Raw genomic sequence first — 17,967 nt, 5'->3', positions numbered from 1 at the left:
GTCAACATTTTAGTTTTTTTTGAAGTTATACTTCTTTTGGCGCGTTAGGGAAAAAATGATGTCAATTTTCTTCTATTGTTAGTGTAGTTTTTTTCTACAAATGTAGAATAAGGCGAAAACCTTTAATTTTGTTACGCCAAAGAAGTATCACTTCTAACATGTGTATAGATTTTTTTTTTTACCGAATTTAATATTTACAGTTTAAAAATAGTTTTCTAGAAAATGGCTGACCTAAGGGTCTCCCAATCTTTATTCATTGTAGATAATGTGTACTCCTAAAGATATAATAAACTGTTACATACTGTATGTCTAATAAGATAATTTTCTTTACAGCCAATCCAATCATCGTCCCAAGTGTGTGTCACAAGTCTGCCAATAGCATCTCAATCTCAGACATGCTCATCATACCAACGTCCAAGAGAAGTCTGCTCCACAAGCCAAAACAACTCTAATGAACAAGTCCGCCTACCAAACGGTCACACAGAAATAAGATTGGACCGATATCAAAATGGTCCATCAACTAGCCGACCATCCACTTCCCACCAACCAATATACTCAGTCATCGGAGAGGGCCTCACTGGTACAGAGTGCACAATCTGCTACGAAAACCCAATCGATAGTGTTCTATATATGTGTGGACATATGTGTATGTGCTATAGATGTGCGGTGCAACAATGGAGGGGCAAAGGGGGCGGTCAGTGCCCCCTCTGTAGAGCACAGATCAAAGATGTCATACGCACTTACAAGTCGTGAGTCTATGGTCGTTTGACAGTTCTCACTGTCAATCTCGAATGCCAAAAACGAGGTTTTGTATATAAACCATGACAGATTGTAATATATTTGAGTAATTTAGATTTAGGACACATAAATGGAGTATTACTATAATATTTAATCTATGACAGCTTGACACAATAAAGCACAATTTGATAATGAAATAAAAATTCTGTGAAATGTTTAATTGCACTAGGTTTTAAGGTATACTCGAGGTTTTAAACTTCTATGAGAGTTAGCTATGCTAGGCAAATAGGGTTCCTAGGATGTACTAAACGTAGGGCATATAGGCCGCAACATCGACGTCCTCATTCGTGATATTGCATTTATTATACGATTTTCTACTATACAATAAAGCTATAGAGACAATTTTAAGCGGGAATTGTCAACTGTCATATTCGATTTTGCCAGTTCGCGCCTAAACTTCACCGAATTTCTAGGAGTTCCTCGTAGAAATCACTGATTGATGTTTGTTTTTAAATTTGATATATTTTTCGTATTAGCTACAAATTTGAATTTAAAATATCCGTGCAGTGAAGAGTGGTGGTGCTTCTAAAAATTTTCGGTTACCATAGCTAAATTTTGCCGTATTGTTTAGAAAAATCAACAGTCGTGTTACAGGAATTTCAGTCCATTGATAAATAAGGAATTGATATTAACCATTCCTTTTTGCTCAAGTTTTTAGGCATATCATTTAATGCTTATTGTGTTCAGCAGTATCCACAACACTATACAACATAATTATATAAAAAAATTGCATTATTATTATTTTAATTGAAAAATGTATCATCAAAACAGTCCTCTTATTTGTATTAAATAAGTCTAATTGCACTCTTTAAACCGAATCACTCTATTTGTCTCTTTCTGTGAAACTGTGTTTACGATATGGTGAAAAGAGAAAGAGTACTTTTTTTTAAACGGTACAATTATGCTTATGAAATGTTAATGAATAAATATTTTTCCTATAACTTTCAGATAGTGTTTTGAAGTTCGCTCTCTTTTCAATTCTTTTTGTTTCCTTCTATAATCATTCCTATTTTTAAAACAGCCAGTATGTTAAATGTATCTCGGATTTGACTTTATTATTTATTGATAGTGTAAGATTATATTAGTTATTGGGTACGGCCATTTTGACATTCAACTCCAAATGTCTGTATTCAATGTGTACTTTACCAAAATAATGTGACCAGTAATGATTTTAAACCAAATTATTTTTGTTAATGTGACATTTTAAATATTAATTTATGAGATATTAAGGGCAGGATATTTACTGATAATTGAAGCTAATTAATTTTAATATGTATTTAGAAATGTATAATTACATTTTAACACACTCAAGAACATATATTTCAAATAGATCAGATATTTTTACGACTGTAAAATTAACTTTCAAACATGTATTTTTGTGTAACAGGTTATTGTAAAACCTAGATGGAATATCCTTAATTGCAATTAATTGTAGGCAGGTACTAGGTCTTACTCTTAAATAAGCCTCAAAAATATGTTAAGACCGTAAAGGTACCAAGTTTGTGATAAGTTTTATTTTTTAACGGTCACTGTATAGCGTTGTCATCTAGTCGTTAGTAATTTATTTTTTTTCTTTCAAAATTTTCATTTGATTTCAATGTTGGCATTTAGATTAAGTTTACAAATAAAATGGTTATCAAAATTATTTATTGTTTTTATACAAACCTTTTGAATTAAAAATATGAGGTGTGACTCCATTCCAATTCTCATGAAATTAAATTATAGTAGAAATACTGAGCTGAGTGGTTTATCTGTTGTATTAGCATTTTGCTAAGTATTTTTGATGCACGAGAGTGGTATATTATATTACTACACTTATATTAATATTAACACAATACATAAAAGCTAATTACGTATACTCAATTGAACATAAAACAATAAACAAATATTACATAAAAGGAAATATTTTTTTACAAACTCAAGTCCAAATTATAAGACATTGCCTAATATAACTGAGAGTTAATCTAGAGAACAAAATAGATGTGAGGTATGGTGGTATACAGAAATCTAAAATAAAAATTAAATAGATGAATAGATAGAAAATAAACATATTTAAATGGAAGCTACGGAATAAATAAGAATGGAATGTAGCTACCGGAAGTGCATTACGTGCTGTGATGAAATAATTAACCTCACCCTTATTTAATTTCATAGTTTTTTAGTCATTAAAACTTTTAATTTAGCCTAATTTTTTGGGACTTTGAGCGCCCTCTGTTGTTTTCATAGTAAACAATAGTTAAATAAATAAAGTTAATAATTATAATCTTTAGAGTGTGTTAAGTGGCTCCTGTTGAAGCAATTTTTTTTTAATTGTAAGATAAATTGTACTGAGGTGACTTATAATATTACTTAACATTATAAGTGACCTCAGAAGTTATAAAAACAAAAATCATGATTTATTTTAGCGCCATCTGTTTTTTACAATAAAAATGAATTTAGAATTAAAATTGTTTTAACGCCCTCTATAACTTTTTATATAAACTAGATGGAGCAAAACAAAGACACAAAACTTATATTATTTAAAACGATTTGTCTTTACCTTTTTGAGTTTGTATATAACAAATATGTGAAGCCCCATCCACACGCTTGACAAACAATGGCAAACAGCCAACAGCAAACAGCAAACACGGACGTGTGGATGGGTGTTTGTCGTTGTTTGCCTGTTTGTGTTTGTGTTGGGCAGTGTTCGGCATCGGTGTCGGTTTTAGTTGCCAGATCAAAGGATGTTTGGCAAACAGTTTGCTACGTATCCACACGTTTGGCAGCAGTGTGACCAGATTTAGTAGATTTCTACTTTTTTGGTAGATTTTGAGGTATTGTCAACAGAATTTAGTATGTAAAAATTATTTGGTATATTTTAGTAGAATTCACGCTTTTCAGTTGTTCTAGTACATTTTTTGGCATATCGAATAAAAGCGAGGTATTCCTCTTTCATCGATTGGATTATAACTATTGAATGTTTATTCTTTTCGTTAACATTCGTGCCGTGAGCATAGAGTGTGATGTGGGAATTCCTTTATTGAGAATTTATATAATCGAGTTTAAAATGAAACATAAATATACACAAGGATATCGCAATGAATAGGAGGAAGATCCCTTATTCAAAGTTGGTTATGCTACAAAATTTTACGTTATTTTTCAAAGTGATCAGGCCCTTATACATAAAATTGAAACAGACATACAAAACATGCTGAGTTCCATTTTGAGCTGCTTTATGAAGATAAATTATATAAAAACTACTCCGCTTCAGTCAATAGACCTGACAGAAGTATGTTCAAGTCAATGGACTCAAAAATGCTTTATGACAATTTTACCCAACATAAAGACGAAAAATCTTTACTTTAAGTATCATTTTATACATTTTTGTTTAATTATATTTTTATTAAGAATTTAATTTAAAAAAAACTTGGTTTCTTTTAAATTAAATTCTTATTTTTACTATTCTATCGTTTTATCAAGAAAACATTCATGTTTTACGTTGTAACACAACAGCAAAAAAATATAATAGAATTTCTCGTTCCTTTCGGTAGAATTCAGTAGTTTTTAACTTCCCCAAGCAGTAGATTCGTCAATTAAAATCTGGTCACACTGTTTGGCAGCGATCAGTATGCGCGCGAGCTTGCGGGAGGCGGACGTATTTACTTGCTACACTTTTTCAATTAAAGCCCAAATAATAAAGTCTAAAGCAGTACCTTGTACGATTTCTATGTATTTTAATCATCCACCATCGTCTTTGCTTTCTTCTCTTTTTCCTTTTTTCTTTCTCTTGCTTTAATTTATAATAAAAATATGTCAACCCGCAAGTAATAGCTGCCACGAGCTCGTCGTCCGCCATGTTTGCCGATTCGGAATGTTATGAACGTTCGCCAAGCATGTGGATGGCTGTTTGTGTTGGGTGATTGTGGTTGGTGTTTGGGACTTCGTTTGCTGTTTGCGGTGTTTGTGACAAACAGCCAGCGTGTGGATGCCCCATTATGTGTCTGTCATTTATATTCGTTATAAATGTGAATCGTAGTTTAAGATAAATACTTAAAGCTATTATGAAGTGACGCTAATTAAAAATTTGCGAAAATTCGTTATAAATATTTGATAATATAATCGATATATATTTTGATGACCACAAGTCACCGGAACACATTAAAATTACTTTATATATTTTAGGTACACACGACCCTATAAAAAGCAACGCTCATGTCAGTTTCTGAACGTAACGGTAGAACTTTTTTTACAAGCGTCATGGCAGTGTGACCACTGACGACAGTAGTATGAAACCGTGGTAAAGTTGTGTTAGCGGATACTTTATTTTCCTTTTAAAATATATTTAAAAGTGATATGGTATAGATTACTCATTATAAAACTTTAAACTATAAAAAAATCGTGTTTTTAATTCTGTGGTTATAAATATTCACCATATGTTGCAGATTAAGGAAATATGAGTGATAACACTGCTAAGCGTCAGAACAGATCACAGATGAATAATGGGGTACTTTTGTTATTATTAAGCGTATAACCTTTATTTTTCGCTTTTATTTCTAACAATAAACATTACAAATCGAATGAAATAGTGCAAAATATTGTTAAGTTTGGAATTATATTCCAACCACCGTCAAATTATATGACTCAAGGTAAGTTTTTCATTCATAAATATTATAGAATTAATTTAATTCGTTCTCTAGGTACCCAAGTTTTATTAGCATGTGTTGTATTTCACGAGTTAATTATAGGTATCTGTTTTAATATAAACGCCATTTTGATACCATTTCTTTATTTATTCGGCATTATTGATCTTAATCTAAAAGGTACGTATACATTTTTAACTGTATTCTTATGTAAATGTCCTAGTTAATATCTATTGTTAATAAAAGTTGTTAGTCGCCTTACTACTCGTGTGACGGAATGTTTGACTCATTATTTACAGTTATTTTTATGTACTTTCATAATAAAATGTCAGTTTCTGATTGACATTGATAAAAATTCATTATACATCAGTATTTAACGCCGAAAGCTTGAAGTAATCACTAATCGCCAATATACTTACGCGAACAATTTGAAAGGAACTTTTTCTACATTCATTCATACCTTTTGAATTTTAACATTAAAGTATATATAAGAAAAACGTGTATTTTGTAACTTGGATTGGGTTTCCAACTTCCTTAAAGTAAGCCTTAGGGGTTTAAGTTATAACTTATGTATTAAGTGTATGTGGGTCTCAAAAATTATATTAAAAACATTGAGAATGTGTGTATGTTATTCTTTAATTTCAGTCACAATTTGTTATTAATATTGATTAGTATCAACTTAATTAATAGAGTTTTGAAACTGTTAATATTGTATATTATCAATAAAGGGAAGTATAAATATGACAAAAAGAAGAAGAATACTGATTATTTTAATGGTGTTTTCTATTTCTGTATATATCTGTATTTGTCTTACATTATCAATCAATCAAATCATCCTGCTTTAGTAAATACTTAAATAACTTATTAAAAAACAAGTGTTTGACAAACTAAACCTTTGACATACTTTTCTTTGCCTAGACAATTTGACAAATTTTTCATAAATTAAATCTCATTCCAGATGTTCTGCTTACAAGAGAAAGAGTTACATTCGGATCCATTTAATGAAAAAGATCCTCTGGAAAGTCACAACCTCACAGACTCAAGTGATGATGAACCATCCGCTAAAAGACTTAAATATGACTCGGAACTTAACCTTAAAGTATACCAGATACCCACCTTTAATACACCAAAATCACTATCGATTTATCCTATACCATCAAATACTCTCTCTAATTCACTACCTAAGTTTGTTAACAACCCATTAAATTTAGCAAATCCATTAGACTTAGCTGCTAATGTTAATAATGTAGTGAAGTCATTGCAAAGCAGATATTCTTTGCCTTCAAAGTTGATGATAACTCCGGTGCCTAAGACTGATGGAGAGGTAGTGAGATATAAAAAGAATGGTGAAGTAGCAAAGAAGAGAGGACCACCTAAAGGATATAAACGGAAGCCAAAGGAACTGTCTCAGAGTTTTACTAATGGCACCGTGTTACAGGTATGTTAATTGTCTTTTATCGATGCCAAAGTTAATACAGTGGAATCTCTATAACTCGAATGTCAAGGGAAATGCAAAAAATTGAGTTAACGAGATCGCCTCAACAAGAACTTGGAGATACATATGATTTAACTGCTGAAATTTCGACTAACAGAGGTGCGATTTCTAAGTGTATTATTTTTCGATTGTTTACAAAGAATGTATTCATGCATTACAAAGTCATCATTCAAGTTACAAAGTCTAAAGATACCGTATGTTTAGTGGCTCAGCGGAAGGGAATGGCAACTTTTTTGACTTACTGAGGATTACGACTTAATGAGGTTCGAGTTAGAGATTCCACTGTATTTTTTTTATATTAATTTACTACTCTCTACAGTATATTGCAATTCCTGCAGAAGGTAAAGAAAATTATAGAAATCTCACTCAATTCAGGTTTTAGAGAATTGATATTAGCTACTAAATAACTTACACCTGGCTTGTCAGATTAATTTTTTGTACCATGAACTCATTCCGGTTGACCTGCAAAAAGATTTTCTGATCTGCAAACTATTGGCTTGTTTTTTTTAAAAGATGTGCATCTCTTTTATATTTTCAAACAATGTCATTTAGGTAGACATTAGTAAGACTTGATAATGCTAAGTATGTCTCAGTTTGTATCAGAGACTCGCCTCTAGATTTTATCCATACAGTACTAACTGCAATTAATTAGTTCATGTATTATAGCTAATATTATGCAAGTCATGGTAAGCCATTTCAATAAAATTACCTTAATTTACAGCAAACAAAAAACAAAATACTGACAAGTCTTCTAGCAACAAACAACACAACGATGACAACAGTCGAGCCAATCCCAGAAGTTGCCCCACCAGTTATAAGTGAACCTATTAATTTACCACCAGGTAATTCGAGATTATGACTCTTAAGAATTATTCTTAGGGCTTTTGGCTGCGGTAGAGTATTACAATTAGCAAATGTAAAGTATTGTTACTAATTAGGGAGCGTTCAAGTATTACGTAACGAATTTTGGAGGGGATTTTTTGTAAAACGTTACGGGGCGGGGATTGAATTACGCGTTATTGTTAATATTATTTTCGTCTTTCCAGTACTTTACACCACATAATGGTAACTTTTAGTTGTAAAGAGTCACTAGGTGGTCACGAAACGTTTTACTATACTTGGGTACAGTATTGTAGAAAAACGTTACGGCGCGTTACATGGGGGGGGGTGGTCAAAAATTGCGTGTCGTAATACTTGAACGCTCCCTTAATGGGGAAAGACATATGTCTGCACCTATTGCAATGTTAATTTATCTTCAGGGAAGTGTTTAGTCTTCTGTGCCTGACTTATCATAAATTATTTCTTTATTCTTTCAAATGCATAACAAAATGCAGTAAACTTTTGTATGATAAAGCTGTAATATGACCTTTCCTCGGGGAGATCTATGATCCATGCAGTAGAACTGAGCATAGTGCACCAACGTTTTTTTATTTTATTCTCAGTGGTTTTTATATGTAAGGCTTATAAGCTAGACAAAATGATACACAAAAGGTTAAAGATACAAGGACGAAGTGGCTATTAGATACCTACTTCGGTCCTTGCATCTTTGTAGTATGTCACATAGATGAAGGTTCTTATACTCTGACTTTAATTCCGTAGAAGTCTGACAGCTGTCATTTTTTGACATGTCAGAGGTGGCAAACCTTTTTGGCCGGAAACATTTTTCAATTTCAATACAAGTCTGAACATATCAGTCTATATATACATTTTATTTATTAGATAATATAATATAAGATAATTACGTCCCTTTTCATCACAAACAGTAAAAAACGCACAAGTAAAGATAAAATTTTATTTTTTTTATTTTATTTTTTTATTTCTTATTTTTGTATTAGGTCAATTGAGTAAGTAAATATTAAGATTTACGTATTTGCAGGTAAAACATAAAAAATATGTAGCATTTTTTTATTGCCCTCAAATAAGTCAAATCTGTCCCTTTTTCTGTGGAGAACTTATTTAGTAGCAACACTTATGAAATGTCAGAATTCTACGGAATTAAAAATCAGTGTATAAAAATACTTAAAACTAACATTATATAAAACAAGTTACAAGGGTACCTTAATGTATGAAAGTATAATAAAAGGCAATTATTACAGGTGTAGAGTTAGTAGAACTCTACTTGGATCCCGAAGACTGGTTCCCAACTGAACCTTATCGTATGACATTCAGTCGGAAAAAGAATCCCAAGTGGAAGAACTTTCCTTACCGCTGTGAACACTGTTTTAAGGTATTTATACTAACATTGTTTATACATTATCATTAGACATGTGAATGGTGAGGCAATCAAACTTCTTGACACACCAGGAATAAGATGCCAAAAGAGAACTAAACCTTTTGAGTTAATTAAATAATAATAGTAATTTAATAAATTAAATAATAATTAAATTAAAGTTTGCGAATCTCTCTGAGTGTTAGCTTAGCCTAATCTCAAGTCCACGAAATCGACGACTTACCAAAAACTTTGACTATAAGTTTAACAAAAATAATGGCCCAAAGTTTGCTTTACCATCATATCTTTTACTTGACTTTTTATTTTTGTCGGTTTTTAATTAATGGTGATGCCATCTTATACTGGAGTTCCATACACTTTGGGAAAAATAGGATTTGAATTCAATGAAATGATTTAAAATGATCTTAAAATTCAAAATATAACCAAACCAATAAATAGAAGATAGATGTGTAGCGTTTTAGACGTTTAAATAGTTGTTATTCTTTACTTTTTTAAAGGACAAAAAAAAGTATTGCATGAAATGAAACATCAATTTGTATTTTGTAATTTTCTGTCTATTTTTATGTCTATAAATACTAAATCATAGTTTATGCTTAGTGTACACTAAGCAAAGTTTGAGCGAAGTCTAAGTGCGCTCTATAGATCTTGCCCTAAGACAAGCGTAGAAAATTTCGACGCTTTAGGGAGTTTGTGGTTAAATCTAGGGACTTTACACTGTATTAATCTATTAACTCAACAAAAATCCTACGAAATCTAGTTTTTAATCCGCCCAAAATAATTTATCTAATTCTTGACAATTATGTGTTATGCATTGATATACAAAAAACCCAAGATGCACACTCAACGTCAAAAAAACGTCCTCAAAAAATGAGCGCAACATTCTAAATTGTGCGCTCATTTCAAATAGTCTCGCGTCTAATAAGTGGAGTCGATGTTATTTATTTGTGTTTTTTTTATAAATAAATTTATGTACTTTTGAACTTTTTTGTGTGCAGTTTTTGACAAATATATTTACGCTATATAAAGTGTAGGTCAGGAGGTAGCCAATTTAACATTTTTTTTTAATTTAAAGAAAAAACTTTTTAACCGGATTAAAGTTATGTATTATTATAAATTTACAACTATTTAACATCCAACACCTAACAACACCGGTGTCTTCAGTCACCGTGACCACGCACGCTGTAAAGCACCCGAAAAGTCGGATAAATTAAAAATTATGTTAAATAGTTGTAAATAAAAAAGTCATGTTCGACTCCACTCAATACCTTGTCCTACCGACCACGGTCGGTCGTAAAATTTTATTGCTTTAAGTACGTATACACTGCGTTGTAATAACAACTTTAAGCAATTCGCGTAAGGTTGATTTTGCAATAATATATGCTTGTAACATATACTGTTATAGAAAGGGACAGAAATAGTGTTTCGGGACACTTTCGAGCGTTACTTTTATTCGAGACTGTGCATCTTGGGTTTTTTGTATATCAATGGTGTTATGTTAACTTTTAATTTAATTTATTTCACACAACATTACACAAGACTTCATTACTTATACTGCTAACTTTTACTAATATTATTATTATTATTATTTTCTACTAAGTATTTACATATTTTTTGTTTTTTTGCTACTGAGGCGCAAACTAGCTGCTGTGGTCTCTGGCAGAATGACCAGCGCAGTGGAACAGTCTGCTCCACAGCATAATGCTGAGCCAGGGCCAATTACAACCACAACACACACACATTAGGGAGCGTTCAAGTATTACGTAACGCAATTTTTGGAGATTATTGACCCCCCCCCCCTCCCATGTAACGCGCCGTAACGTTTTTCTGTACACAAGTATAGTAAAACGTTTCGTGACCACCTAGTGACTCTTTATACCTAAAAGTTACCATTACGTGGTGTACTGGAAAGTCGAAAATAATATTAACAATAACGCGTAATTCAATCCCCGCCCCTCATCTTAATGTTTTACAAAAGGACGCCCCCCCCCCCCCCCCCAAAATAGTACGTTACGTAATACTTACACACTTGAAACGAATCGAATGGGAAAAGGAAAAAAAAAATTCTTTAATTATTGTTATTTTGTGTGTTTATGTGTGTGTGTGTTTTTGTTTGTAATAAATGATATGTCTATGTAATAAAGGATTATACAAATTTCCAGGGCTACCGAGTGGCATCGACTCTGGTCAGTCACGCGGCAGAGCGACACGGCTCGGTGCCAAAAGACCTCGCCATACCGTGCCCTTGTTGTCCCCACGTGTCGCTGCGGCGGAAGCAGCACAAGAAACATTTGGAAACACACGCCAGCAGGAAACATAGGATATTCTGTCTCTATTGTTTACCACCAAGTAAGTAATATTAAAAAAAAAAAATTGTGTCTTGACATAATTCCCCGGTTATTGTGTTAAAAAGTATTTGTAGGTATAACGACTTACTTACTTACTTACGACTAACTTTTATTTATTTTTTTGGATTATAAAACATAGATTGCTAGTTTTAGAGGTACATTTGGATTTAATGCTGTCAAATTCATTATAGATGTTTTTTTTATATATATAAAAAAACATCATAAGCAGGAGGCACACCTGATATTAAGTGATATCGCCGCCCATGGACATTCATTGCCAGAAGGTTTTCGGAAATACTTCAGTAGCTGGTTTCACATAGCGGCAAAAACTGATTGAAATCATTTGATGATAACATCTTTAATATGATCAAAGTTATTCAAAGAACAGTCTGCCATTTTGTTTATAATCTTATTTTAAGCTACCGAATCCAGAAATTCCGTAACGAAAAAAACCTTGCGCGTTAGAGCGGGACGGAACGCATACTGCGTATTCACATCTCTCTGACGAGATCGGTGCAGCCGGTGCGCGTTAGAGTGAGACAGACTATATAGGCGTGTTAGTCTGAGTCTGGTAGAGTGGTAGATTGAATTAATTTATCAAAGAAGAAACTTGAATTAATATCAAAGAAAAAAAAAAACTGCATAAATAAATAATTATAATTGCATAAGTTGAACAAAAAATTATGCAATAGCTTTACCGCGGCAGTCCCGGAGTGCCACACGTTTTTTTTAATAAGTTCATAAGTTTACCATTATGAATAAATAAATTTTGATCATACATTTACCTTATTTTTATTTATGTATAATTACAGCAACAAATGCGTTAAACAAATTCATAACATTAAAATATACAAGTTTTTAAATTAAAATGCATCAATATATATACAGAAATTTGTGACCCAGTTCTACATTCTACTCTAGAACTGAGTTCTTTTTTAAAGAGCTGCCAATGTTATCTATGAAGTCTGACACTTGACAGAAAGACGAAATGTTGACTGATATGTAGCTATTATATTACTGTTCTATATTATTGGAACGAAGTTCCTTATCGCGCGTTGTGAAAGGGGGCTAGACGGAAAAAATTGTTACGAAAAGTTGTCACGACACTTTTTTGCTATTTGCTATTGTAATACACCGGTTCTCGTCCGATCACCGAAGTTAAGCAACGTCGGGCGAGGTCAGTACTTGGATGGGTGACCGCCTGGGAACACCTCGTGATGTTGGCTTTTTTTTTTCGTCGTAAGATTGGTGTCGAGAAAATCTATCATACTGTTATGATACCAATTAACATATAAATTAATCGAAAGGAATTTCGTTCCATCCGGGTGTCCCTTGACACCTCTAAAGTTTTTTTATATATTTTTCTTTATTATCGTTACAGATGAAACATCCGAGCCCTTCGTCAAAGAACCGGTGAAATATCCTTTCGATAAATTCCCACAGTACTGGTATGCGTCAGAAGAATCCCTAAGACTTCACAAGAAAAGAAAACATCCCTACGCCGCCATGTTTAATTATAACTGGTTCGGCACATGGGCGGATTATCAACCGAACAGCTAAGTGTATAAGTTGTGTTATAAAAATTTTAGTTATACATTTTATATAATTTGTCTAGTTATATATTTTATATAAGTTCTTAAACAAATTTTTTTTCACGTATACTTTAGTATTTTCGCTATTAAGTGATTAGCTATATTATGTGTTATTTGTATGTATGTCAACAAAAAATACCCTATCTGAATGAATTATTGAAAATTTTAGACAACAATTATTTTTAAACTTGTTTTTGGGATTTTGTATACATTTTATTATTTTAAAATGCTAATGAAATGCTTTTGACGGTTTAAAAGTAACTAATATTATTATTAATTCATTAGTTTAACATTTTATAAAATGTATAATTAATAAAAGTCAAATGACAAGTATCAATGTATCATTTTACAGATTTTTTGTTTTATGCATTTGACTATAGTGATGCCAACTTGGGAGTTTTCCCCCCAAATTTTTTCGATTTTTTTAAAACACTCGATTCTATACAATTTATATTAAGCCTAGAACTCAAACAAACTAAACCAAATATATACTCCAATCGTAGCTATAACTGAAAAAAAAGTATAATACTCCTAAATCGTAATAACAGCTATTTTTGAATGTATATATGAAATTACCACTCACCGAGTGTACATCAAATAGTTTAGGGGATTTTAATAGATATTTAATACATTTTGTAAGAGTTGGCATTACTGTTTGACTGTATCGCTGTTCATTAAGGTCCTATTCAGAGTCGATACTTAGCTAAGTACGACTCCCGTATACGTATTTGAAATGAGAGGAAAGTCTATGTATTACATAATTCAGTTTAAATATATTTTAATTTTACGATGAATTACTTACCTACCACCATAATAATTTTTATTTCGATATACTCTTTAAAAACGATGAAATGTGTAAATCTTTGTCCTTATAGGTTTTTGTATGATTTTTTAAGCGTTCAAGTATTATTTAACGCAATTTTTTTGGAGATTTTTGTCCCCATGTACCGTTGTTAATATTTTTTGTACCCTACCTATAGTCGTATTTTTAATTAGACGAAGCCAACTGACAGTAGCTAATGTCACTTTGTAAAATAATGTTGCCATATTTAAAGTAATAGTGATACGTTCAGTTCTTGTTCAATCAGATGAATGAACAATGAGTGTGAATAGTTAATCATTTCAAAGTATAAAATAATATTACAGTAGAACCTCGTTAAGTCGAACCTCGATAAGTCAAAAACCTCCAAATCTCGAAAAAATGTTTTGTTCCCTTCCCTTAAAACACCAAAACCTCCATTACTTGAAATCTTGACCCTCTGTTAATCGAAATAATCACCGAGTCCCTCCAAGCCATTTTGGTACATATTTTCACTCTATAACTCGAAAAATTAAATTTGACCTCTGTATCTCGAACATAGGAACGTTTTATTTTACAACCTTTACAACTTGATCATTTGGAATTTATTATCTCTATTGTTCGAACAAAAATAAGTTACCGACTTTAAGAACTTGCCGACAATGTGAGTACACTATTGTTTCTTAGAAAACATTTTAGGAGTATACAATAATAAATTTATGACTCATGGAAACACGTGTTTGCTTGCTTTGTGTCAGGTGTTCAATTTTGATTCCCTTTGAAATTTAGCTAAGCCAGTCATTTGTTTTCGACATAAATACTGTCAGAAGTAGTTTGGTTCTACTGCAATACACATCAATTAGTACAACAGTTAACATGAGTGCTGTGAAACGTAAACTAAAAACTTTGAGTCTTGCTGAAAAATTAGAAGTGCTCGAAGCTGTGAAGAGCTGTCAAAAAAAGAAAGATGTTGCTGAACAATTTGGCCTGCCAATGAGTACTCTTTCAACAATAATAAAAAATGAATCAGACATCATGAGAAAAATACAAAACGATCAAAATTTATAAGAATAAACCTCAAACTCTTTATGTCGAATCAAAATCCGCCTAAGTCGAAATCCTCCATAAGTTGAAAACTCTATAACTCGAATTTTTTGGCGTCTCCCTTGATGTTCGACTTATAGAGGTTCTACTGTATTTCTATTTTAAAATTGTATAAAAGTGCTCTGATATAAGTTAGGTACTAGTAATATGTAACTATAATCAGTTTTTTGACGGCTTATTACAAAGCGCGGCGTGGTGACTAGTGCTATCACCGATCATTAATTCAGGGGTTTTTACTTTGTCACAACACTTTTTTTTATTAAAAACTGACAACACCGTAAACGTCAGTTGACTTCGTCTAATTAAAAATACGACTATTTTATATCTATAAGTCACAATATGGTGTAAAGTAATCGGGTTAATATTATTAAAAATAATACTACCTACGTATCGTAACCTTTTACAAGACCCTTCCCCCATCCCCTCCCCTCTAACCTCCGAATCTCCCCCTATAATCTCCCCCCACTCCAATTTCGATACGTAATACTTGAACGTTGAATTAATTTAAACTAGTTTTTCTACTCAGTACGTCTATGATATACTCCATGCCAATAGAATTTTATTTAATGAAGGTATATATACGTAGTACAGTGTAATTTTTTTGGAAATTTCTAAGAAACCTGAGGTCATAGACAGCCGTCTCGCCTTTGTTATTGTTAATTGCATTCACACGTGACATTATTCTTAGATTAAATTGTCTCTAAGGGTGCGTACAGACTATGTAACATATTATATAACTTGTGTTTTATAACACGTCCACATTATGTAACCTTTTTATTCAACATTATAACATAAAACAATACTGTACACATTAGAATAACAATGCAATATAACAATGTTATATAACCATTTTAAATAACAAAAGAAAAACAAGAAAACGTAGATGCTGGGTTCGTCCTAGCATACATATCAATAACATGTTATATAACATTCAGTGTCCACATTATCTGAAACATGTTGTATAGCAATGTTGTATAACATGTTATATAACATTCAGTGTCCACATTATCTGAAACATGTTGTATAAGCAATGTTGTATAACATGTTATGTTATATAGTCTGTACGCACCTTAAGAAATTTTGGTCTCAGTTACTAAACGCACCATCGTCACCTATCTATTAGATATATAGGTTATTGTAATTGGTTAAATTTGTGTTATTTCTCTTCCTTCTCTATAAAGAAAACTCTCTATAACGAAAAAGAAATGTCTGAAAAATCGTTATAAAGAGTTTACATTGTATTAATAAATTCTATTGTAATGGAGTATATTACAAAATTCTTGTTAGATTGGAAATTATACGCTTAAAATTGTAAACCTCTTGCTTTTTGGCAATCGTAACGTGAAGCCTTAGTAATTAGTGTTGCCAACGTTTGGTAGATTGTATATATTTTGGGAGATTTTTATGGAAGCGTGTGCCTTTACATTCCAATCAGATTTTTTCGGTTAAATACTCATTGTTTGTATATATAATCTAATGGTACAAAATAAATCAGTATTTTTGTATGAATTTAATGCATTTAGTAGCCGTAAGTCTAGATATAGTATGCATAATTTCTTATAATTGAACTTGGGTTTTTCAATTGTTTGAAACGCAATTCCCGGTTGCCATATTCGACGGATGGCCGTAGGCTTATTTAAGTTGCACATCACAACCAAAATATAACAGTATTATGTATTAGATTGAGTTTGTTTTATTGAGGAGGGGATATTTTTAATTTTCACCAGAAATTTTGGAATCTACTGTCGAAAACTGTAGTTGTTAAAGTATTCACTTCGCTTGCCCCGAACAAAGTCGTAAAGCACTATTATGGTTTTAATGTTTTCTTATTTTTGACTTTTGTACTACTACTATACGTACTATAACTCTAATTTTCAGAATTATTGCTTAACATCTTATGATAAAAAAAGGGTGCGTGTACTTATGTACGCGCGTAAGAAGTTAAACTTCCTTGGCTTTCTTTTTTTTTTTTAAATATTAAATGATTAATAACAAATATTTAACGTTGATAATTTAATAATATTTAGTGTATTATTCAATTATTAATTAATATTAATAATTATTTATTATATTATTCATTCAATTTAATAACTACGTAGTTATATATAAACATACGTATGTTTCATAACCTTTTAACTAAGTAACAATAGGTCTTTGTGAAAAAGCGTTGCTAAATTTCTTTAAAAAATAATTAAAACTCCTTTATTTGTTTAATTGGTACTACAAAGGTCATTATGGTCATTCAAAATTCTTAGCATAGCTGCTAACTTCACGCATATTCTATTTCTTTTTAATTGTAGATTGTCTTATTCCCATCTCGCTCGCGCACGCTATAATCACACTGACAACTTTGTGTCTCATGTGCGCGCGCATCGTAAAATTTCACTCTCATCAATTTTTCATAACGCGCCTAAAGAAGGATAACTTCAAAACACACAAAGATGTCTTTATTATACGGAAATTATTTTGTGCACAATGTTAGTAATACTCGTTTACGTAATTTTACCTCCCCTAAAATAAATCGCAATAACCATAAATATAGTTTTAGTTTAAATTGTAATTATACCCAATAATCATAAAAGTTAATGCGACAGTTTAAAAAATAAAGAGTGGTAATATATCTGTTTCATCGTGGTAATAATTACGTTCTAGAAATTCGTCAAAATTACCGTCGTAATGTACGGTTGCTGTATCATCCGTAATAATGTTTAAACAGTGAAACAATCGTAAATGCTTTTGGTCTCCGAGTCTAATTAGATACATTACTGTAATGTACATTTAGTTATTTTTTAACTGTTTACACTAAAAGTGTTGTAGTGTACTTAGTATCCCAGTAATAATAGAATAACCTTCTTTTAAGTTTTCTAAATAATTTTCTAAACAGACTTTTACGATATTGTTCGCCGGGGCAAGTGACGAAAGTAGTCTATGGTTACGTTTAGTTCCAAAAACGTGCACAGCGCTGATCATAAGGGAGCGTTCTAG

General features: G+C 31.7%; 2 protein-coding genes across 6 annotated transcripts in view; both read left to right on the top strand.

Annotated features, from left to right (window-relative positions):
* LOC125058436 (protein neuralized) overlaps positions 1-2,443 on the top strand; it is a 40,206-nt gene extending 37,763 nt beyond the window's left edge. For all 3 annotated transcript variants that reach the window (XM_047662510.1, XM_047662509.1, XM_047662508.1), the window contains exon 4: positions 334-2,443. In XM_047662510.1, the coding sequence (XP_047518466.1) occupies positions 334-753 (420 nt within the window). In that variant the 3' untranslated portion in view covers positions 754-2,443. The remainder of the gene's footprint in view (positions 1-333) is intronic.
* A 2,696-nt stretch (positions 2,444-5,139) lies between these two features.
* Positions 5,140-13,659, top strand: LOC125058836. 3 transcript variants are annotated; one of them, XM_047662980.1, is made up of 6 exons: positions 5,140-5,423; positions 6,376-6,855; positions 7,634-7,754; positions 9,009-9,139; positions 11,302-11,488; positions 12,869-13,659. In XM_047662980.1, exons 2-6 carry the CDS (start codon positions 6,376-6,378, stop codon positions 13,045-13,047), a joined length of 1,098 nt encoding a protein of 365 aa, XP_047518936.1. In that variant the 5' UTR covers positions 5,140-5,423; the 3' UTR covers positions 13,048-13,659. The 3 variants fall into 3 exon arrangements, with proteins under 3 accessions (XP_047518936.1, XP_047518937.1, XP_047518938.1); XM_047662981.1 differs by lacking the exon at positions 5,140-5,423 and adding an exon at positions 5,464-5,597; XM_047662982.1 differs by lacking the exon at positions 5,140-5,423 and adding an exon at positions 5,680-5,956.
* The last annotated feature ends 4,308 nt before the right edge of the window (positions 13,660-17,967 follow it).

The sequence above is a fragment of the Pieris napi genome, chromosome 18 (genome assembly GCF_905475465.1).
Source record: "Pieris napi chromosome 18, ilPieNapi1.2, whole genome shotgun sequence".
NCBI classification, from domain to species: domain Eukaryota; kingdom Metazoa; phylum Arthropoda; class Insecta; order Lepidoptera; family Pieridae; genus Pieris; species Pieris napi.
Note: the sequence above shows the minus strand (reverse complement) of the source record. Positions and strands in the feature narration are given on the sequence as shown.